Below are 23,495 nucleotides of genomic sequence, written 5' to 3' on the forward strand. Positions count from 1 at the left end.
CGATTCATGCAAACCTATATACAATTGCAAATCTCCAATAATGAAATAATCTACAATAGGAGTGGGAAACAACATGGCGTATATACCGCATCATACACGACCTCTTGTCACAGCCATGGCCCAGTTATAAAACCTCCGTCTGCGGAACGGCTGCCGTGGCGACTCAATCGAACCGATCGAGGCCCGGCGAGGTGCGTGTAGATGGGAAAGCGATCCTTAGTCTCAGCTTGTAAAAACCGAGGACTCCAAACATCTTGAGAGGGAAGACGACACAGCAACAAGAACCTAAAGCCTTACTCCCTAAAGTTCGTCGGTGTGTGAAGTAAACCGTTGCCAAGCATTTTATGACGGAAGAGATCAAAAATAATAAAAACAGACAAGAAACAGAGAACTGAAAGAGAGCAAAGCATCCTCGTGAGAAAGTAGCTCCATGTTAGTATCAAAGTTGAATTTCAAAAATGAAGTAAAATAATTGTAATTTTAATTTAGAAGAAACTTTCATCGACTTTTGATTGATTCTGTTTTCCCCTACAACGTTAATATTAACGAACAGCGTGCATGTAGACCGCATCTCAAAAACTTAAGCTGAGAGCACATCATTCCCAAATAATCTCGTTTAGTTCATAAAAAGATAAGCCGACTACATTTGTATATAAATGAGCTAAGGGACTGACACCCGGCTGAAGCTTTCCCATTTGCAACTTCAGCTCTACAGCATAATACTGTGACCTTCCAACTCCATTTGGTGCACGGCCTTCACTGGTTTTGTTTACTTTAATGACGTCACGAAAGGAATAAAGGGCAATACTCGATAGAGTAGATTATTGCCTATTCATCATATGTAAACTGTGGATCTCTTCCCTTTGTTAAGTCAATAATCCCAACAACAGCACGTCACTCCTTTGACCACAGTGAAAAGCCGAATACAGCTTTATGTAGACGGCTCAAAATACCGTGACAGGTGATAGCAACCGTGCGATGGGCCTAGCAACTACAGTTGTATGATGCTATGCTTCGCGTTTGCCATCAGTGCTCTTTCATTTGTCAAGTAAACTGTTGATCGTTGTCATCAAACTTCACAGAAGAGTTATACATATTCTTTTGTATCGATTATATTCACATGATTGGAGTTTATACAGAGGGTTGTTTGCCCACTGCGAGGACTATAACCAGTTGACAACCAGGACCAGCACTTGTTACTTTCTCACAAACAGGGAAGACCTCTAGGCTTCAGAGAATCAAGTCACAGGCGAGACAGAACAATATGGGCGACACGGCTGAAGTAAACGGTGCCCAGCCGGACCAGACAGTGGATCCCACTCGCTCACAGAAAACTTCCGAATTTGTTCTCTTACTCAAAGATAGAGAGGCTCTGAAGGCTTCCCTTGAAGAGAAGGAAAAGGAACTCAATAGCACTAGAGCCAGGAATTTTGAACTTCTCCAACAGATCGACAAATTAGAAAAAGAGGTATGTTTCTAAAATCTAAACGCGGGATTTATTTATGTTATGTAGAACCATAATACTCACTTTAATTAATCAATAGGATCAAAATCCAGAAATGTAATTACTGGGAATTTGATCTGTTTCTGTTGGGAAATATTGTTTTAACTGTGTCATGTAGGCCTTCTCTTGCTTTCACGTTGACCATCGACGTGCTCCGCTCCCACTGGTAAATATTTTGGTAACGCCCATGCATCGACGTGGTCCAAAAGCGTCCACATCCTGATTTATTTATTTAATTTTGGGGTTTCAACTCGTGTCGTGGCCGTTTGCCTAATTGTACATGATTTACAATAAAACTGACTTAAAGGAAAATTACAGTATTATTAATATATTAAAATTGAAATTAAAACATTACTGAAACAAGGACAATTTAACAAATATTATATAAGATAAAATACATAAGTTGATGAGTTTTAAGGGGACACAAAAATCACTACGGGTCACTAGACAAAAAATTTGGTTCTTCTTTTCGGAAAATTTCCATTTGTAATGGATGGGATGGGGCCGCTGTGAGGAATCATGTATCCGATGTATCTCGAGATTCAATCGCTGAAACTTTGAATATCACCTAATTTCAGCGGATTACAAGTTTCAATACAACAAGTAGGGATTTCGTTGAGTGGGGTCCTGACAATTAACTTGACCATTTGCCATCCTCCGGTCGAGTTCTCTCAGCGTACGGTCGAGTTGGCCGACATCCTGTTGATTCATACATGAACATTTATACATGTACCATGGATTTCTGGAGTTTTTAATCTATTCCCAGCCTCCTTTCTGTTACAACGCCACACGGTGATCCCCAAAGGAATCACCCATTATAATATTTCTCTCATTTAATGTAATGTGCCCAGAGATCTCATCAACTAACTTACGATCGCAAATGATACGAAATAAAATGGTGCAAAAATACTAAAATTAAAAATAGTTTAATTTGAATATTTCCAACAAGTTTTCAGCATATAGGGTGTGTAAGCACTACCATGCTATACATGTATGTTTCAATGATGGTCACTCCTGAAAGAGGTTTATTTCCAAAAACTTGTTATGCCCCAATGAGCACCGCCTTTTGGGTATTATCAAGTGAAGAAACGATCTTACAATTATTAAAAGTATGTTTTTGCTTGGTAAAACCACAACTCAACAGTATTCAATCAAAAAATCTACAAATACTGCTGAAGTTACAGGGGCTGCATGGAGCGCCCTCAAGGGAGACAGGTTTTTGTTCCTGTGTGATATAAAAATGAGTAGACCCTGTAGGGTCCAGTCCACTAATTCAAGCCCCATTGAAAACAGCGTAAAATCAGCACCGTTCAGGGCCCAATAGCATGCACACCAACATCCCTGATATTTCTGAAACACAAATTAAATTCTTGTCTGGTCACTTATCTTTCAATTTCTTTTCTATTTTTTGTGGGTTAACCAATTACATTTTTAATTATTCCCACAAAACAAAATTACCCCCAAAAAAGTGATTTTTCCCGAAGTCTGATTGCAGCCATTTTCCAAGTGGCAACCCTCAACTTTCTCGGGCACTTAGGACCATTTTTCAACCGTAGTTTTTAGCCCTTCTGCTCCCATATGAAAGAAATATCAAAGACCCAGGGAGTTGATCCTGGCAACGATTTACACAATCTCACCATTTTGGGGGCCAAACAATCTCCTTTTTCAAAAGATACTGTGGGGGGCACTTTTAATGCTAATGAGCTGGTCAGAAATTCTCACTTGAATTAGTGGTCTGCACCCTTTAGTACTTCGCAGTCAATAAATCTAAACATGTCCTCTGTGAGAGCGCTCCATGCAGCTCCTCTATAGAGGTCACCGGTCACTCTGTCCTGGCTCCAGTACTGTTACACTTGGAAGATACACAATATACGCCAACAATTCACTTACCCGTCATTAATCAATATTCGCGTGAAAAGTATAGGCAAAAAAATCAGCGTTTCGATATCAGTTTTGTTTCTAAAAAGCTGCTTAATATGTTAAACTTATAATTAAACTTTCTGATGTCCTACTTCGGCATACCGATGTTTGGAATTTATAACTTCGTACTCATTGGTATATCTATTTTTCAACAATTTTTCAGCTGTCTGAGTTGAAGACATTGAAGAAAGCTGAGAAAGAATCCAAGAAGCTATCTGTTACTGCGCATTCTCCGTCTGCAAGTCCGTCGGGCACACCAGTATCTACGCCGAAGGTATTAATCATCATTACATGTATTCAAACCTCTTTCATTTCCGAGCAAGTTATTGACTTTTGAGGGAAAAGCCCAAAACTTCCACTCACATTAATAACCTTACAATTTGAAGAAGCGCCAATCAAATTAATAATCAATTGGCTAACAATATTTTTGAACCAAGGGAGGGCGAAAAGCCAGACCTAAGACCGCTAAGCATGCCAACTCCAGACAGAAGCCAAGAAAGAGCGCAAAAGCACCCACGATTGAGGTTACGTCATCGGAAGTAGAAAAAGAAGGACATCTCAAGGACACCTACAAATATTATGAGGTCAGTTTCAAACCTGTATGTACAATTTATTTCAAAGATGGAGAATACCTGGTTTATTAACCTTACTGATTTTCCAATATCTAGGAGATGATACGAACCCTTGATTAACTATTACAAAACAAACGGAACGAGCATATTTTTCGTAAAAGGCTGGTGTTTTTACGTTTAGAGGTTATTTGATGTAAGAAGTAAAAACAAGAAACGGAAACTCAAAATACACGTAGGCCTATGTGACAGTGAATGCGTTTCTAAGCTTTTTTTCAACACTTCTTTTGATACAAATTCTTCATGATGTGGAATATGAATTAATTTGGGATAAATCTGGTTTGACTGGCAGGAAATTGCAAGGACGTATCCAAATCTGAAGCTGTCTGTTTTACTTGCCGCAGAGAAGAAATTCGTTGAAGCTGACATCAATAAAGACGGGGTAAGTTTAAAGATTTAAGGAGGACATGTGTCATTTGGTCGATTTAGGTGTAAGGACAAATCAAATTGTAATTGGAATTTATCTAAGTCAAGCTATTTATGTGTACACCAAGTGCTTCCAGCTCCTGCCCTGTAGATCTGAGAATTTTCTTATTTTTTTATTTTTGTATTATTAAAAATTCTGAAGCTGTTATATCCTGACAGACATACTTTGGTTTATTAACTTTGGTTTCATCTGCGTCTCACGATCTTTTCCGAATTAACCTTGGCCGATATTCAAAGTCCAAAGCAGGCAATAGTAAAGAACATTCTCAACGATGCAAAGAATAGTTGAATGGGACCTCTGTTTATGATTATCTAAACAATTTCTGATGGTAGGCGAAAATCCAGAAGTGGATGACCCCTGATTATTGCCTACATGTACGTCTTAAGGTTGGAAGACCTCCTTAAAACGCATAAACCATGTGTATTTTGCGTGTACGGTTGAGAACAAAACAAAGAAATTGAATTGATTCACCATACCTCTGCCCTGTGTAGCATTGAAGATGGTCCGCGGTATATAGAACGACATATCTAATTTGTGTGAAAATTCTTATGCATGCAAAAGCTTTAAGCGTCGACCCAGACAATATCTGGGGTCTTTTCCATGACATCAAATTCTCGACGGACATATTGGGTGAGGTAAGGTTCTTGATTATTAACTTGTGCTAGACGTGCAACATCAAACTTAGTAACAACTAATTCCTACTGTAAATCACTCAGACAATTGACGCTGATGAACTGGAGAAGATCTTGGAGACAAGCAGTTTACTTTTTACGAAGCAACAAGTGCGAGATATCGTTAAACAGATCGACAATGACGAGTCTAGCGATCTGGATTTCATGGAATGCTTGGCGGTGAGTAACTTAGTTGCCAGTATGGTGACTGTGTAACTGGCAGGTGAATCCATCACATCCAAAGACCTCCACTAAGTTCAGTTCCGGTTTTTAAATTTTTTGCTGTAATTACTGGAGGATTATCCCTTCCATGCATAGGGATGGGATTTGTTGAGCGTTTGAGTTAAAAGCCAGCATTGCGAAACTGAGACACACACTTATTGATTTACATGGTATACATGACACAATTTTATCCCTCAAGTTTATGAAAAACTATGGACGTGAGGCTTGATTAAGACGATACATGCTTAACACAGACACGAACGCAAATTATTTTTTGACGTCAAATCAAATATTCTGTAGCGAATTTGCAAAGGTTGAATTCCGCCCTCTGTGGGTTTACTGCATAGCTGGCCCAATGTTCGAGTTCGGGCGGCCTGTTCTTGACACGAGTTTCTTGTTCTCGCGCTCGAACGGCGGAACACAACTCAAGAACACTGCGCTCGGAACAGGATCGCACACCACCTCCTCATCAGGGTTTTACAGGAACACACGGAAAAACTCGTGAGATTTTGAGTTTTGAACAGCTGCAAAAAGTAGAGAGATGGCTTCCAAAGCCACAGACAATGGGAAGTTTTGCAAAATTAACATTAATTATTTTCCGAAACACAGAAATGAATGTTCCTGTTTATATGAAAAAGAATTCAGCCCATCCAAACATTAACTCTCGAATAACTTAGCCTACATGGACGGCGCCATGTTGCATGTTGCTTATCACTAACTATACCAGCGATAACCGGTTGTTTGTTCCCGGCGTTCGAGCGGCCGACCCACGAACAACAAATCAAGCTGTTCGTGAACATATGAGAGCAAGCCGCCCTAACTCAATACTTTTCAATTTCCACTACAGTGAGCATGCCTTTGGCTTTGCAAAATGCACAACTGCTGTATTTTCTTTTTCAATTTTAGGTGATCGATCGGCTACATCAAAACAAGAAGACCAACTTACCAACAACACTAGAGCAGAATAAAAGCACAGTGTGCGTCATCCAATAGCCGCCATGCCATATTGGTTTACAAAACGCTGTCTGCAAGTCGAAGAAGAAAGTTCAGACCCCATTTCTGAACAGTGCTTTACACAAAGAGCAAATGGAATCCATTTCCTATCGTCATTCAAATATACATGTATTTTTGTAATCAGAGGAAAAAAGATAATGGTCACATGACAATCGGTCATGTGACATTTACAGCTGGTGAGGCCGAATTCAGTATACAACTTGAGTGATGTGTAACGACTGGAAACATCTGAGGACGACCAGCCTTCTACACCTGACACCCGTGATGATTACGACAGAGAAAATTGTAATAAATGAGGAAAAGATATACATATCATGTAGTGTATTATTTTATTGAATACATGCACAAATGTTAATGTAGCGCAGGCGGAACTTGACCAACGATCTGGTCTGCAATGTTCTTGTGCTCTCAACGAGCACATGCCCGTAAAGTGCATTCATTTCCCCGTACTATAGAGGCATTATTGGTTTGACTAATACATTAGACGAGTTCATAAAGTCTGCCATATTTTTCTGTATACATAAACCATTGAAGAAACCTTAATGGCGATTATAACAATGTCTTATTTATTCCAACTCTTGACTTACTCTCGTACTTCAGATCAGCGAATACATACCTCAACTCGTCAATGAATATATACAATGGACACAACAAGTTACCTCTCACTAAAAAGCTGAAAGCATTTTATTCTTAAAATGAATCAGGTAAACCAAAACCTCAGAGACCTAATGCAGACACTGTCTTTTACAGCTTGTCCTAATGTTCGAAACCGTATGGTAAAACGTCGGCTTCCTTTTTCTATTATTATGCGTATCGGTATAGCTTTAAAAGTGTGCTTTGTTAAATAAAGGTATACGATTACATGTATAGACTTATGATTTCGCACAGATTCCAACAACTCTGGATGGCTCGATATATAGTGAGATATAATGCATGTAACGCTCAATTGGAAACTACCTATGGGTGTACAAAATTGTCCGTGCAGAGCAACAAACGATGCTAATAAGTTCACTTGTTCCACGTCATGCCAGTTGGTGTCTGAGCATTTGAGTCAGGGATCTAGGCAGACAGACTCATTTCAAACAATAGGCCTAACGTGAATAAAATCCCTTCATCTTTTATTAGTAAACTGTTCATTACGTGTTATGAATTATTCTATCCTCAGTGCCTGGTAAGTACGTCGCACTATAATTGAGGGTGCTTTACATAACGTGGCTGTCCCCTTTAGTTGGTCTTGGTGAGCTGGGAACACCGTATTTTTGAAGGCAAACACAAAGCTCAAGAACTTTCTGCACTAATTATGATGCATACACTGCCGAAAAGAAATAAGTATGCCGTCAAACGATTTAATAGAAGAATCTGCACTACAAACAGGAACTTCCATTGAAGCCCTGATTCTAAAAATTCTTACGCGCCAGGCCCCCTGAAAAAGGAAAATATGATGTACAAATATAATTCCGCCTCCGTTTAGGTAAACTGAGGCGGAACAGGCTGCAAATCATAGTGCAGAAAAAATCAAAAACCGAATGAAGCAAGTTTTCCCGACGTTTGACATTTTTTAGTCTTTGACATAACCACTAGGCCCTACACATTTTCAAATACATGTCACAGAATAGTAAAGTGTTTGATAACAAGTTGTTGGTATCTTTCACGAAAGTGGAGGTACGAGACTCAAATAAGGCAGCCTTCTCAGTATTACTGTAAGACTTATTTGCATGCCGCTGTGAACTGAAACTTGTCTGTGGAACGCTTTACTAAAAAGAAAGAACAGTGTTACATGTACAAAGAAAATATTACCCTTTCTTCAGCAAACCTCTAGCATTACCAGCATTCCTAATAAACATTGTCTGTGTAGGCAAATGCATGATTCTTAAATGCATAAGTTAACAAAGGATCATCAAATTTGTAAGCACAAAATAAGCAGGAAAATGTATCTTTTACATCTTTATCTACAAAACGAGCCAAAAATATGTAGTCCGTACTACCTACATATGCTTTAATATTTAATTACGCATCGTAAGGGGCTATTCAAAATGTTCAATGTTTTTAAATTTCGATTTTTTTTTTCGATATAAAACTTCCTATGCATGGACAGCAACCTGATTTTGTTAATTAACTCGCGAAAATACTTCTTAAGTTTTTGATCGTTTAATGTTTTACGGCTGTACGAGTTCGGAATGTGTCATGTTATCTTGGGGGTCACTGGCTCCCGGCCATTCCATGTCATTCTCGCTATTCCAGCAGTAGGAACCGGTTTGCCGTGCAGGCTTCTCGTGTGCTTCCGTCACAAATTGCAAATTGCTTCAAGATGGCGTGAAAGCCTGCAGAGTTTGCAAAGTATCACTTATAACGGCCGTTTTATATTTGATTCTACGCACCTTCAGCTACGGCAAAGGCCACTGTCTGCGCTTCTCCACAAAAAAACACAATGATTAAAACATGAAAAATATTGCAACCTCAGAACCAAAAACGTAGGCCTATTTCAGATGGAGTGGAGACCTAGTTCTAGTCAACAGATTCGGATGCAGCCAACAAGCCTGATGAAATAGGTGTACTACCGTCACCCAAGGAATTTCACACCGTACGATACATGTGCACAGGTCATTCTATCCATAACTCGGAACGAAATTGAAAAAGATTGCATACGTACGTGTATACGGAACGCTGGCGCGGCGCGCATAGTTCACGCACGTCCAAAAGAAAAAAAAAGTTTCTTTCCTTTTTAAAATGAAGAGTGAATTTCGATTTTCAATAACTTATTTTGATGCACCCACCCACTATTTTTTTTTAAAAAAATCGAAATTCATAAAACATGGAAAATTTTGAGTGGCCCCGAAGGTATCGTACCGTAAATTGGTGTTACAATCAGGTGAAATATCAATCAACCCAACCTCTCAAACCATCCCGCCCATTATATGCACTGTATTTTCCGCAGCATACGCTTGTTTTGTAAAACACTGCGGCTTGAGCTGGTCATGTCAACAGGTGCAATATAAAGGCATATGTATTCACAAACAAATTTTAAATATATGTCAAGAAGGGCAAGCCTAAAACTGCAGTCACATCCTAATATCATATTACATATTAGCAAGCAATAGGCAAAACGAAGTAAGAAGATTCTAAACGAGAGAGCATATCATGTGTATACACATGCTTTGTATCAGTGATTATGGCAAGACTGTTAATAGCGCGGTGCAAAGAAATGTGGCTTTTAAACTGTTGGCATTTTGCTATATCGCACGGGGCAGTTAACAGATGTCTACCCATCCACCAATGACGTGTGCATCACGAATTTACGTGTAAGCTTTGGACGCACGATACGCGGGGCGATGTTAAAGAATGCGCCCCAGCTGTCGAAGTTGTTATTTTGTGGTTCGCCGATGGCTGCTTAGATCTTATGTTCGATGTGATCAAGCTCCTTGCTCATCTGGGCCAACGCACAACATGGGCAGAAAATCAGTTTCAGGCAGTCATCACAGATTGATCCCTGTGAATTGTGACAAAACAGACATGTTTTTGATTGGGATGACACCTAATACATGATCCAAACCAATAAATTAGACACCTATGGCAAGGTCAAATCTTAAATCGACAGGTAGCACTATACCAACAAAGGTGTTACAAGCATTGACTGTGGGCACTCACGCGGATGTTTTCTTGCGTTCGAAGCTTTGTACGCATAGCTATCTCTCCACCTGGTACGCACAGCGGAATGCATGCAAACTCATTCTGCCGGGAGGCTACATAACAGGCGAAACACGGCATGCAAAAGAAGGACAACAGACCTAAGAAACGAAGAATCATGAAAGCCAAAACAGTAAGAATCAGATACAAAGCTCCTGCTATATATATATAATCATCTCGATGTTTTGCACTTTAATCACACTCTAAAGTGAAGCAGTCATGATCAGAACATTGACATGAAGTCTACTCACATGTTTTAATATCTCTGTGGCATTCACACAATCCGCTGGACCAATCATGTTCGGTAACTTGGTTCTGTGTGCCAAAATGTGAGAAAGATGAAAAATGCTTGTGTTTGAAAGGAATTGTAAATTGTAATGAAGTGTAAACTGAATACCACATAAACAACTGATAAACAGCAATGGCCATACATATAAATGACCGGGTAAAGATTGATAAAACACTCTCTTAAATGTAAAAGAGAGAAAACAGCGAAAAAAAGCACGCTCAGGATGAAATTCAAATCCTTTAAAAGCGTCTAAATAATGAAACACAACTGGATGTTTACTCTTTTGCATTAAGAAAGGACTACATGCAAATTATCATATTTACTTCGTGAGTAGTTTGCGGCAACAATATGTTGAAGCAATATGTCAAATTGGACAGTATTGAATCATCCCCTAACAATTTAGAATGGTCGTTTTACCCTTCCATTTATGACTGCTTTAATTGGTGGATCTTGTCACACAGTGGGAAGAGGGATTGTCAATGGCCTATGCAGTGTTTAACTATAAAGGAACTCTTTTCTTACGCGGACTATGACTGTCCGGCTCTCGCCCACCATAGGTTGTTGGGACACCACTGTAGTTGTTGTGTGAGAGGTCCTTGTGACACTGCTGCTTTCCATGCTGACTTTCTTTCAAAAGAAATAATAAATCTCTCTATATTACTGAATATCACTTATCTCTGAATGTGACTTGAAATGTGAGGCAGACTGAATGTCAGAGGTGCCACTGGCAATTTAATCGCTATATCGGCAAGAGTGTACCACGTGGTTCAATAAAAAACCTTACAGTTTAGTTGGGGAGATGTAAACAGAGATAGGATATTCCTAAACCAGAACAGTATTTTTATTGTCTTTTATTTTATTCTCTCCCAGATATTTTCCTCTTCTTAAAAAAACCGCCTCTGAAAAAAGATCCAAAGATTTCTTCCTTTTTTTAAACATCTGCCTCTGAAAAAGTTCCAAGTTGTATTGAACCGGTAGCAATGGCACTGCAATTTTGCACACTATGACAATGGATTGTGTGCATTGGGCGAACATAAGTGTACAGAGCCCTCCCAGGAATGATTTCAGGTAACCTTCCAAATCAGTCACACCAAGGTTTAACCGGAATAACTAAATCTTTCCACTTGTGTCTTGGACCAAGAATCTTACTAATAAATTCTACTTATGTGACGCATGCGCAAAACCAACCAATTGAAAATGTACAGGACTCGACTACACATACAAACACTGTAGACTTTTTTCTCAAGTTCTCCTGAATGTTTCCTCGAGAAATTTCTCCATGCATGATTCTAGCTACCATAGGGCCTATTTCATCTTTACAGATATAGGTCTCCTTCTTGTGCGATAGAGATCCAGGTTCCCTCAGTAGCGTAATAGGTTCTGTACACAATATACCACCTTACCTATCAACAGCAGACAGGCTAAGCCGATTGCTTGTTCTCACTTCAACTAGTCAGAGTTAAAACGACAACCCAGAACACATTACTGACTAAAGAACGGTGAGCCAGTGAAGCGTCATTGTCAGGCAGAAGTGTAGTCCAAAAGTGGCGTCGTTCCGTATTGCTCGGAGCCATAAGGGCTAACAATTTTTTTTTTATTATTACACTCGACCTAGCCCGTGCGGCTGGATTTTCACGTACAGACTTATGTGAATGATAAATGCATACATGACAATGGCGCACTAAATGCCAACACACTCTAAATATCGTTGGTGTGTCAAGTGCCAAGGACACGTTGAGAGGGGTGTTAGCTACCAGGATTCTATGAACATGTACTGTACATGTAGTACGGTGGAGGGTTTGTAACTCTATGAGTGGAGTTAGCTTGGAGGTGGGCGATACCATGGCCGCAACTTAGAGAGATGGCTCACTGATCGAAAGTACGGAGCTCTTATCAACGAACCGCGAACTTGAACCATGTAACAATGAATTTTGCCGAGGACACGATTAAAGACACATTATGGCTCTTACGTGAAAACTACAATTACAAATTACTGCTGGATGTGAGGCTAACTTTAGGTTTGTAAACAAGCCAAATCAAAGTTCAAACATACGAAGATTGTATCAAGATAGGCAATTTGATGATCGCTTCAGCAGCGCTTTTGTAAAGACTAAATTTATCCTTATTTGACTCGATCAACACGGGTCGAAAAGTTGACAAGTTTTTTTACACATACAAACAATATACACTTTTGTCTTTGTTTATTTTAGCAATGGGGTTATCAACATTAAATACAATTAATTGCCTATATTTTCAGACGGTTGACACTTTTTAGACGAACAAAAATTAGTAATGGGCAATATTTTAAGAGGGATATTTTTATAGTGTACGTACTCCTTTAACCTAACACAGAAGCAGCTAAACACTTTAAACAGACGCAGCTCAGAATTTTTTCCAATGGATGAGGAAAAGCAATTGGCACTTGAATATGGCAAGGCCGAAACACAAAGACAACATAATATAACAGCATATGAAACTGCTTCTGGACAATAACAGAAGATCCGTTAAAATCACAGGTTTCTTTCGGATATTTCCAGCAGGCTCTCCGATTTTCAAATTACTCAGAGTCAGTAAATTTTAGGAAAAATGCATGATTACGTTAATGCCATGTGGTTATTAAAGTTTGCAGTCACAACAAATATTCAAATTGGTCTGCATGTCGACGACTGCGTAATGACGCTTCAGTAGCAGAGACGGTTAACATTGCTAAATGCAAATGCACTTACAAAGTACAGTTAAAAAGGCAGAAGAAAAAGACAACATCCAACACACCAGTGGCCTTCATCGCTATGACTTTGTGAACATTTTGGTCAACTTGTCAGATTTGTTAGATATCTACAATGGAAATAAAGTTACTGCAATTATAATTTTGGAGAAGGGGTGACCTGGTTCGAAAACGTCAGTAAAACAATCAGTCTCAAGTGGTAATTTTGGCTTACAATAACATGACAAAAGTCAGGAACAGTCTAGAAATCAGTGGAAGGATGAGGGAACATGTTAATTAAATGATTGAACTTTGCAGATTTTTGTCAAATACTAGGGCCGATTGTAGATCCTAAACCTTGATAAAATCACTCAGAATGTTAATGTAAACTCCAAATCACAACCAGGGTGTCCGTTTGATTTGTGTTGATCATGCAAGCAGTTGAACAAACCTTCGTATCAATATCACATTTCGTTCACGAGTTATAAAAGTGTCCAGAGTCGAACGTGCACTGAACACAAACACCGTGATGATAGTACGTGCACAATTATTAGAGAGTGGAACCATGACACTTAACACAAGACATCAACACAAGTTCACGTCTTCTGACATTTCTCACGGCACGCGTTGTGCTATCCTCAAGATGTGGTAGGCCTACCATACACGGTATACCACGCAACTGAAGAATGGCGGTCCTGTACTTACCGATAGGTGATGAAGAAAGTGACTGCAGTGCACAAGATTCCAAATCACAACTGCACTCCAAGTCCACAGCTCAGACACGCCCTGCTATACAGTGCGTGTGCCGTGAAAAATCAAAGAATATGTATACAGTCTGGAGCTTAAACCCGTACCCTGAAGCTGATAGCGAGGCCAGACCTAAAAGTTCTACACAAGCTCCTGTACTGTGACTAGTGAGTGATGTTTTTGACAAGGTTCGGCCAACCATGATGAAGATATTGATATGGTAATAAGGTCACTAACAACATGTGAACATGTCCTTGCAAGGTATTACTTCAGGCTCAGCGGCTGTCAGGAATTCTGTGTTGCACTCATGAAGGCTGTACTGAGTGACACGTCGCGCGTATGAATACGCGTTCAATGATCGATCGTTTTATTTCTCTACTCTCTATCGGTGGCAGATTCATTGAAACTTTTCAACCTGCTTCTACCTCGATGCTTCAACACACTTGTGCTAAAAGTATCACTCTAAATGTTCACATTTATCAATCAACTGTCAAATACATTGATCTTTTGGGAGTGTGTGCATAGATAGATCGATGATGAATCAATGATCATTGCTATATACTGATAACAGTTGCCTCTCGAATGCTATTTACATTCATAAAAGCACATCTACCTATTCGTATATTCTCAGTATTTCGTAATTTTAGGCTTCTCGTCCATATTCTGTCACTAAATCGTTGTCTTCCAAACGTTTTTGTGGGTGGGGGCTGCCAGAGAGACCCCGTTGATAGAGCAGGAGCTGCATCAGTAATTAATTCGCTTCGGTCCATGAATCTCATTCCTTCTACAAATAGAGTTAATGACGTTGATTAATTTTATCCATCTTTATTTCACAAAATGCAAAATAATGTCGGTTTGTTTACAATTGACAGGAAATTTTATTTCACAAAATATACAGTTCCTACAGTGTGTTGTAAATGAAAGACGTGCACTGGCAAATATGTATTGATCTTAAGGATATGTAAACAGGACATAATCTCCGTGCCTAACCTTAACGGTTTCATTTGTTTCTCGCAACAATTAAGATTTTAGGTGAACTTGAGTATAGTAAAGATGGGTGTGGCTGAAGATTCCACGGAAGGGGTGGGATAGGCAAGGCCATGATTTCCCGTGAAAAATTGACGTCCACACAAAATAATAATGGTCCATCCCTAGACTTGGACCCAGTCCCCTCTCCAAGTTGCAGTATGTAGGCAGTAATATCTCGATCAACTATGGAACTGAACATGTCTATGGGAACTCTGCAGGGGAATGGAGACTGGGCTAGTCCGCTATATTTTGAAGATGGTATCCTAAATTCACTTTATTCTGTGATAACACTCAGAGCCTAAACGCTTTTTTTCTCGTGACAGCAGCAGTTGCAATAGTAATTTTGCAATCGGTAACAAACAGAACCGGGAAGAAAAACCAAAGAGGTTGAACCCAATGTCAAAAGCCTTTGAGAGACCCAAAGATCTCCTATTGCAGAAAAGGAGAACAGGATCAACCTTCCTTAAAGATGTGCACTGAAGTTTATGACACACAGGTCAACACACCCAGTCCAAGATCTCTGGCACATTTGTTTTTTGCTTCTGGTCGGTTTCAAGATTACACAACACAGATCCCCGATAAAGTTCAAATTTAGTTGTTATATCGATCGCAATCCACGATGAACAGATGGGTGGATTAACACAAGTTTCTCTGCTTCTATAATTCACAGCCTCTAACACTCAGCGTTGGAGAGTCATTAATCCATGCATGTGTATCCACGATATATATATGGGACGACTCTCGTCGTTTCATCATGGACAATATACAAAATGTCTGGTCTATATGCGGGTTTCCTCGTCTAGTTCAAGTTCAGTTAGCTGCAAGTCATGGGTCAATGTGTAGATCTTCTATGCTTGGAGTAAAAACGGGTGGACTGCAGCCACATGTTTGCTGATGGGCAGCTAGGATTGACATTAACTCTTGTCTTTCTGTCTCCAACTGTTGAATCTCCGCCATTAGCTCTTGATTACTGGTTTCTAACTTGTCAGTCTCCTGCAAAAATCGAGACCGATTTCGAGAATAAACATCTTATGGCATTATAGTGGATTTTAGTGTAATTCTCTTGATGGTTTGCCACCGCTATTGGCAGTGTACCATACTAAATAAATCTTTACAGTGACTTTGCCTGCAACAACAAATTCAAAGTGTCAGAAGTCAGAAGAATGAGTTTGTCAACGGACTCACTGTGACCAAGACGAAGGTCTTTTCTCTTCTTCTCTCCCGACATCTTGAGGCAGCCACGCGGTTCCTCTCCCGTCTGAGTCTTCTCTTTTGTTCCTCTTCTGGCGTGAGCTATTAACAATAAAAAGGTTCGAAAACAAGCGTGCCGTAAACTCATAATATAAAGTGCAATTAAAAAAACTGCGAACTATTTTTATTCATTCTGAGGGACGTTAGGCTTATAAATATGATTTAAAGCGTGTATGTTAGGTGGCAGAACCGATAACCCCAGATGCTACGCCGGTCTGCAGCATGAGCACACATGGACCGTAACTTTGTTGAGGCATCTGCTTAGTCATAGGTGAACTTGCCGTCCGTCCATATGCAGGATGTTTTCTAGCCTTGACCAAGGGCTGATCTCAGTGGATATTTGAGATAAAGTGTTTTTTCCCAGTGGACTCATCTGTAAGCCCTGAAAGCCCTACTTTTTTCTCTCCAAACATGTTTTGCCCAGTTTGACAAAACGTGAACGAATACATGTGGTATTTTAGTACATGTATTCCTATTCCACATTTCACGGAGGAAGCACGCTAAAGACGGACTACAGTCGGAATAACGGCAATTTTCCATGAGCATTTTTGGGGTCCATTCCGTGCGAATCCGTGTATCGCGATTAAAATAATGGGCATACTTAGTACGGACTAAGACACGCACTGAAAACGCGTCTATGGAAAGGCACCTCTAAGATCAGATGGTTTTATGTAGAATGAATCAAAATAATCATCGAAACAGAGAGTTTCAGTGCTCCCTTAAAATGTCCTTATCGTTCCGGTAATTACAATACAGCCCTCCATGAGACTCAATTGAGTGTTTAGGATTTTGAAGGGAAGCTTCGACCCTACCCACTTTTTATAAGCGCCTTTTCAAGACTGCGTTAACAGCTGCATCGTCTGCCAGTACGAGGTGTTCCTAATTTATTCCGGTAACTTTGTGTAGTGTTCCTACCTTGTCTGACTTGGCAAACCTCCATTCCAGTTGCACAGCTCCCAGCCCCTTCTGTAACCGTCTGTGCATGATATTCACACGAAGTTCCTCTCTTAACATAGTGTGCTGCAGCAAGTTTCCCTCAGTTTCCATTCTGTTCATGTGGGGTGGGCTGGTAGACTGATCAAATCCGTCAGCTGATATTGCTGATTCTGATGCAGTCGTTGTAACTGCTGCAGCAGCAACTTCTGTTGCTAGGCTGGTAGCCGCCATCTCGTAGTTAGGTTGATCCCAGGCACCGTCAACGATGGGCATGATAAGTGGTTCCAAGTTTGCCTCGGTATCCATGGAGATTTATTTTCTGTCATTATGCATAAAAAATAAAAACACCAATGGATAAGCCTTAATACACGGAAAGTCTTCAGATCCCGCGATCCACAAATTTTGTCCAACCACGTAAAGATGCATATTTTCAAAGATAAACTCTGAGTCGTAGAGATGTTAATTTTTAATTATGGGATCATCATGACACTAAATACCCAGTGATTTCCGACAACTGGCGTAAAAAAAAAAACGAGCTCCTGCTTGGTATTGCAAAGTATTTTGTTTGATTGTGGTAGCCGCTGCTACATCTGACTTAGCTGGCCAGCCGACCCAGGCCAGCTCGGTTCATGAGTGGCTATATGACGTAGCAGGAGGTCGAGTTCCAAGCCCCGCCCGAGTACAAGCTTGTGAATTGTTTGCAAGCTCTTGGACAATACCGAGTATACACGTCAGTGACAGGGCAAACCCATAAATAAGAATGAAAGACAAATGTTCTTTCCGCTGTAAACAAGGGTGGAAACAAACAGGAAACGATAGGAGACAAGAGGTTCTACTTTGCCTGCATTTTCTACTAATGTTCCGGGGCATGCATGCTTGGCAAAATCTTACAATCCCAATGCCTCACGTTGCAGTTTAAAAGACAAATACAGATTAAATCTAGAAACTCCTGAGTCAATTTTTTCCCATTGTTCATGATTAAAAATAATGACTGACTGGTACTGAAATGAAACATCACCCAGGACCTTACAGGCTTGAAGCATAAACTCTTTCCAAAGTATTTTTTATTAGAGAGCTCAAACTAAATTACCTCATTTAAAAAAAGAAAAAAAGTACTACTGAAATTCATTTCTAGAGGCAGTCAAGCCGCGCATTTTAGTTACAAAAGGTGCTGACTTCGTCAGCATATTTTTTATTGAAAAGAAAAAGGTTGTTCAGTAACAGAAAATGAAGATTAAATTAAGCCCACTTGAAGACATCCTGAAATTACTGTATTTTTTTGCCTTCAAAGTCATGATAGTTCAGCATCCACTTTGTCGATGCTACTACACAGGTCGGAATTCGATTATTTGATATAACATCTTTTGTAAATTATTAGGGTCATCTCTCTTTAATAATCAGGTCGGTGTTTTTAAAGTAATTATACCACGCATCCGTCCCTTTGAAAATGTATATATGCAAACAGAAAATATTTTCTGTTAGTGTCCATATACACTGCGGGGCAAATAGAAATAGGTTTGGAAGGGCGTGTTTAGATTTGCAACCCCCGCATGTCCAATTGTCCTAGCTTAATATTGTCCTTCTTGTGTGATTTCCTGTTTTCGGGTCCTAAATACTTTATGCAAGGTTCCAGTACACAGACTCGATTTTTCAAAAAAAAAAGAAAAAAGGAAGAGTTTATTTAAAGAAACACTTTACCAGGATTCACATTCTTGGAAGAATATATTAATGCGATAATTAACTCCCTTGAGCAGATAAATCTACAACTGTTGAAAAGGACTGAATGAATTCGCTTATTGCTTCAGTTGATTCGAATAAAAATATGGCCCAGAAATGACAAAAAGTTAAAGCATTATTTTTTTGTGTAATTATATCGGCGAATGGGTTCACAATGAATGTTTTAATTATTCCTGTGCTATGTTGACTCTAAAATAATGATTTATCGGCATCATAAACATCCTTGATGCAGTCAATCAAAATAAAAAACTCCTTGGAGATAATTTACATGGTCCAAAAACCTTGACATACTTTAACATTTGACCTTCCAACAGTATACGACTTGGAGAAAAACCAAAAAAGCGATCATGCATGGGCTTACAAAGAAAAGCTCAGTGATTAAAATTTTTTTAAACAATTTACATCAGGGAAGATAATATTCAGGAATGTTATTTAGTCATTTACATAATCCAATATTTCAATAATTACGTTTTTACAAATGACAAATATAGGAATGACTTCTCCCCATTGTAAACTAATTGAGGATTGCTTGCGTTTTAACATAAACAGAAGCAATGTTAATGTCAACATAATACTTGTAGTTCGATTTGTCGTTGAGGGAACCCGTTTTGCTTTTTAAAAAGTAGAATTTCAAAAGAACGGCATGGAGACTGGCAAATTGTTAAAATCAGTTTGATCATATAGTCAGGAAAAGAGTAAGCTTTACTTTGGAAATTATTGCAGAATGAATCAGGCCTATTAGAGCACAAGTTGCCTTTAAACCTTTAAATAAAACTATTCAATTCTTGTGTAATGTGCTGGTTTTTAAATATTCCAGTGCTCAGGAACAAACCTTGTATACATTTTCTATTTTGTTTTCGAAAGTGACAGCTTGTTAAATGATCACCTTTCATCTTCCATATGCTCTTGGATTAACAGGAAACAGGTACTTTTAAGTAAAAGTGTTTCAACTTTCAGAACACACAAAACACATTATCAAAAGTCAATAATTTTACAAATGCTATTAAAGGAACAATTAAAAATACAGTATGTTTCTTACTTTTTCTTTATCCTTGTGAAAGTTTGGATTAGAATTAATGCTAATTTGATTTTGATTTCTCCATTCAAAGCAGTTCTTAACTAGTAGCCCTACCTATAGATGACTACTAAACAGCGTTGCTCAGATGTGTCACCTTCAACCATTAACCTTAAAAGCTTTAACTAAACCCAAAGAGTTCCCTTGAAAAGGTTGATTAACGGGAAACGAAAGTTTCAATATTGTATACGATAAAGAAGAGCAATAAAAGTTCCACAGATGGCATAATGAACGACCTATGCGCAGTTCAAGTGAATTGATTGTAGACCCGGAAATAAGTGACCTATCTTGGTCTTTAACGGAATAATAAGGTCATATGGAAAGGTACATTCACATACACGTGACGTGGAAAAGCTATAGAAGTGCAGAAACAACTGACTGAAATGCACTGAAAAGTATGATTTAACTCGAATTGTAAGGCTCTATAATAGTCGAAGTAAGTTGCAAAAGGTGATGTCTGCAACTTTAGAACTAGGTAGCTCTAAACACTGCCTTCACAAAACCTAAATTCACTTAATAAATTCTCTCTTTTTGATTCTCTACACAACGAAACTGACGGTCTTTTTATACTGAAATTTGATTGTTTGAAACGGTTAAGTACTTTAACAGTCGAAAAGAAGTATGCTTGCGTACACTGCATCGCTAAGTTTATAATAGACCTCACCATTATTCCAGAAAGACCTCCTTCAGTGGACGGAAATCAAAACGCTTCATCACAGTGAGTTCTTTTTTTTTCTGGCGGAAATATATCTGTTTGTTTTTTGTTGTTTTTGCCTGTTTGTTTTTAACGTATTTGCGTTATGATTTTAATTGTAGGTATTAAAAAATTGTCGGCTGACACGTGTTGTGATCTTGGGCGCTTCGGATGCATACTTTTTTTCCTACGGAGTACATGTATATTAACTCTTTCAACTTGGGTGTGAAAAGGGCCATGTCCCACATCACAGCAGTCAACAATGTTTAGCTTACACAGACCCACAAATGATTGTGATTGCTATGCCGAGTAATACAGGGAAATAATTTCAATGGTGGGAGGATTAGCATTAACAGTCGGTATTTATCGTCGACTCCAAGGAAAGACCAGTGAAATTCCTTCGAAAACTGCACGGTAAATGTTGTTGGCTATCGATCACCTAACGACAACATCTGCCAAACAAAATAGAACACACTCGTTCTAATTGTTTAATTGTCAATTTTCAAAACCATAATAGCACACAGGCCTACCGTTCAACGATGAGCATGAGATGGCAGATCAACATTACATGGTGCAAGACACGTACAACAGTTCCAAGGGAAATGAGATATAATATTGGCAACAGTAATGGTAATTATGGTTAAATCGTTTTTATGTACAGCAGCACCGGACTAAGGAGATGAGGGGGGGATGTAAGTTTGCCAATCAGCAAAAGTAATAGTAACTCTAATTGATATCAGCACTGCACCATTTACCCAGTAACGTTTACTGAAGTGGCGTACCGCGGAAAGGATAAATGCTTTAGGGTTTCGCGGTTGTTTTAAAATAAAGATTATCAACTTAAAATATTAAAAATCACTGCCCAACACAATGCACAGCGAGCGGAAATTCTAACATCCAGTTGGATATTTGTCTCAATGTTAAAAAGGCGGGATTTTTTTTTACCAGGGTGCTTGGATAGAAACCCAGATTAATAATTCCAAAACTAAAGGATGAAACCGAAATGAACCTAATTAGAAAACAAAACAAACCAAAACTCATTTTATATTTACACTTATAAGGAAACAAGCCACACAAATTCAAACAAAAAAGGAAAAAGGTTAAATCATAATCTATGAATTTTTCGTTCCCCTTCCCGAGTAGTCCCAAGAAATATCAAGATTTGTCTTTAAGAAATGTTTCATATATTTTCCACAGTGATTTCATTACGTGAATCGTCAAATCGAACGTACAGACAACACATCACAAGGGACTAATTATATGTTGGAGAAAACCTTAAGGGAAACCCCGTTAATGCACTTATCAGCTCGTCGTTCTGTTGGAAAATCAACTGTATTCTACTACAATTATTCAATCAGAAAAAAGATACTGAATTCATTGAGTATTCAAAAATCATCCTCGAACCAAAACATCCAAAGAACGAATAACGTAAATGGGGTAACTAAATATGTAACATCTGTAAAATGGATGACCTGAAAAAGAAAATGCAACCTGCTGTATAGCCAAAGTGAAAAATAAAAGCCATTGGTAATGATGCAGTCGATACATGCGGGTAGTATAAAAAACTGACCTTTGTGTTGCAAAGGTCACGAGCTACGCATCCAGCAATCTGAATATTTTGTACTTGTTCGTATGTTCGTTCGTATTTGCACGTAGCGGCCTGCATGCATGTTTTCATTTTTTTTTTCTATTTCAGCGAAGCGATCCCCGAAACACTGCACAAATTAAGGTCACAAAAACCTCCCTCCCAAGCTTCTTGTTTTCAAAAATGAGTTTCAATTATGCCGGACAGAATATCATTAACTTTATGAACAGAGCGAACATGCGCGCATAAATAGTGACCAGTCGCTGGGGTGTGGGGTTGGAAGAGTAGACCATGATTCAGGAGAGTATACGTGTATATGCTGAAATAAAGCACCTTGGCGACATCTACAGTGCCTTAGACCATGGAAACACCCTGACTTACTTCCATCTCAGCTCATTATCGCGCATATTCTGAGGTAAACGTCCACCATGCCAGTGCATTCGTCTATAAGGAAGCTGACATAGCCCCCCCCCCTTGATACAAATTCTATCCAAGCACTCGTATGAGGATCTCACAGCCCAAATCTATATACCACGGCTGTATATACGGTACTACGAAAGGTAATGAGATTCCGGTTTTTAAATTAAGCAGATTAACCAAATCCATAGAAAAAACCGATTACATGAGTTTAATAAAATAATTTAATCGGAATTAACTCACCAACGATGAAAACCAACAACAAACACAGCTGTTCAGCTCAAATCACGAATACCGCTGCAAGGATACCAGCTGAGGGAAACAATTCTACCGGGGTTCAACTATGGACCAGGTTTATATATTCACCCCAGGACCATGAGCGGAAGCTACGAAGGTCCACATCAGCACAGGCTTGGCATTGTGCCACAGTACAACAGACCAGTCCCTCAACTTTGATTACGCAGATCCTCGGATGAGTCACGTATTTTTGGCGTTTGGGATAGTCCTCTGAGATGAGTAATGCTTCCGATCGAGGATTCCCTTGTTGTGGTGTGGTGACCAATATGTGATTCCGATTAGTATACCAGACCAAACGGAATCCCAGAAATAACCGCAGTCAACAAAAGGAATGAGCTATTTGTGTCTAAATGTACACAGTCCAGATTGCTCAGATTCACATGACTTGGCAGATAACTGCGAATTCGGGCAGCAGGCTTTGAACTTTGAATGCTGGTCGAGAAAGGCGCATCACGTGTTAACAGTCACGTGGCCAATGTACGTAATGCGATGCGTGCCGACACCCACTGTTCCGCACCCCTCTTAGTTGTTGCCACCCACTTTTTTTTCCTAGGCAACGCGACCCACATAGCTAAGGCTACAGCCGCCAGTATAGTTCCTCAGTACACCGTGACCATTTGGCTCATTTTCTCTCACGTATTGGCCATGGTGCCGGAGAACTCT

At 39.3% G+C, this 23,495-nt stretch overlaps 3 protein-coding genes across 6 annotated transcripts; 1 reads left to right on the forward strand and 2 right to left on the reverse strand.

Annotated features, from left to right (window-relative positions):
* Positions 1-928: 928 nt before the first annotated feature.
* On the forward strand, positions 929-7,516 carry LOC110987713 (uncharacterized). The gene is made up of 6 exons (XM_022250709.2): positions 929-1,468; positions 3,588-3,698; positions 3,862-4,008; positions 4,346-4,435; positions 5,197-5,331; positions 6,280-7,516. Exons 1-6 carry the CDS (start codon positions 1,265-1,267, stop codon positions 6,364-6,366), a joined length of 774 nt encoding a protein of 257 aa, XP_022106401.1. The 5' UTR covers positions 929-1,264; the 3' UTR covers positions 6,367-7,516.
* Positions 7,517-9,180: 1,664 nt separating this feature from the next.
* Positions 9,181-14,008, reverse strand: LOC110987726 (placenta-specific gene 8 protein-like). 4 transcript variants are annotated; one of them, XM_022250744.2, is made up of 5 exons: positions 13,770-14,008; positions 10,883-10,983; positions 10,323-10,386; positions 10,033-10,172; positions 9,181-9,874 (listed from the first exon to the last, which is right to left on the reverse strand). In XM_022250744.2, exons 2-5 carry the CDS (start codon positions 10,976-10,978, stop codon positions 9,776-9,778), a joined length of 399 nt encoding a protein of 132 aa, XP_022106436.1. In that variant the 5' UTR covers positions 10,979-10,983; positions 13,770-14,008; the 3' UTR covers positions 9,181-9,775. The 4 variants fall into 4 exon arrangements, with proteins under 4 accessions (XP_022106436.1, XP_022106426.1, XP_086992772.1 ...); XM_022250734.2 differs by having other exon boundaries at positions 10,883-10,987; positions 13,770-14,007; XM_087136646.1 differs by lacking the exon at positions 13,770-14,008 and adding an exon at positions 11,764-11,997 and having other exon boundaries at positions 10,883-10,987.
* A 599-nt stretch (positions 14,009-14,607) lies between these two features.
* On the reverse strand, positions 14,608-23,249 carry LOC110987721 (cyclic AMP-dependent transcription factor ATF-3-like). Its single transcript, XM_022250720.2, has 4 exons — positions 22,779-23,249; positions 17,007-17,346; positions 16,026-16,133; positions 14,608-15,833 (listed from the first exon to the last, which is right to left on the reverse strand). The coding sequence occupies exons 2-4, from the start codon at positions 17,331-17,333 to the stop codon at positions 15,666-15,668; spliced, it is 603 nt and encodes a 200-aa protein (XP_022106412.2). The 5' UTR covers positions 17,334-17,346; positions 22,779-23,249; the 3' UTR covers positions 14,608-15,665.
* Between the last annotated feature and the right edge of the window lie 246 nt (positions 23,250-23,495).

Source organism: Acanthaster planci, linkage group LG01 (genome assembly GCF_054643075.1).
Source record: "Acanthaster planci isolate LZ-2023a linkage group LG01, COTS_SCS, whole genome shotgun sequence".
NCBI classification, from domain to species: domain Eukaryota; kingdom Metazoa; phylum Echinodermata; class Asteroidea; order Valvatida; family Acanthasteridae; genus Acanthaster; species Acanthaster planci.

Excerpts from the sequence above, each read along its gene's own strand:
- LOC110987713 (XM_022250709.2), top strand. The coding sequence starts at position 1,265 with ATGGGCGACACGGCTGAAGTAAACGGTGCCCAGCCGGACCAGACAGTG. Across the intron at positions 1,469-3,587 it reads TCGACAAATTAGAAAAAGAG|CTGTCTGAGTTGAAGACATT; the intron begins GTATGTTTCTAA and ends ACAATTTTTCAG. Across the intron at positions 4,436-5,196 it reads CTGACATCAATAAAGACGGG|ACAATTGACGCTGATGAACT; the intron begins GTAAGTTTAAAG and ends TAAATCACTCAG.
- LOC110987726 (XM_022250744.2), bottom strand. The coding sequence starts at position 10,978 with ATGGAAAGCAGCAGTGTCACAAGGACCTCTCACACAACAACTACAGTG. Across the intron at positions 10,173-10,322 it reads CCACAGAGATATTAAAACAT|GTCTGTTGTCCTTCTTTTGC; the intron begins GTGAGTAGACTT and ends TTCGTTTCTTAG. Across the intron at positions 9,875-10,032 it reads GAACGCAAGAAAACATCCGC|GGATCAATCTGTGATGACTG; the intron begins GTGAGTGCCCAC and ends CACAATTCACAG.
- LOC110987721 (XM_022250720.2), bottom strand. The coding sequence starts at position 17,333 with ATGGATACCGAGGCAAACTTGGAACCACTTATCATGCCCATCGTTGAC. Across the intron at positions 16,134-17,006 it reads GGTTTGCCAAGTCAGACAAG|CTCACGCCAGAAGAGGAACA; the intron begins GTAGGAACACTA and ends TATTGTTAATAG. Across the intron at positions 15,834-16,025 it reads AGACCTTCGTCTTGGTCACA|GAGACTGACAAGTTAGAAAC; the intron begins GTGAGTCCGTTG and ends CGATTTTTGCAG.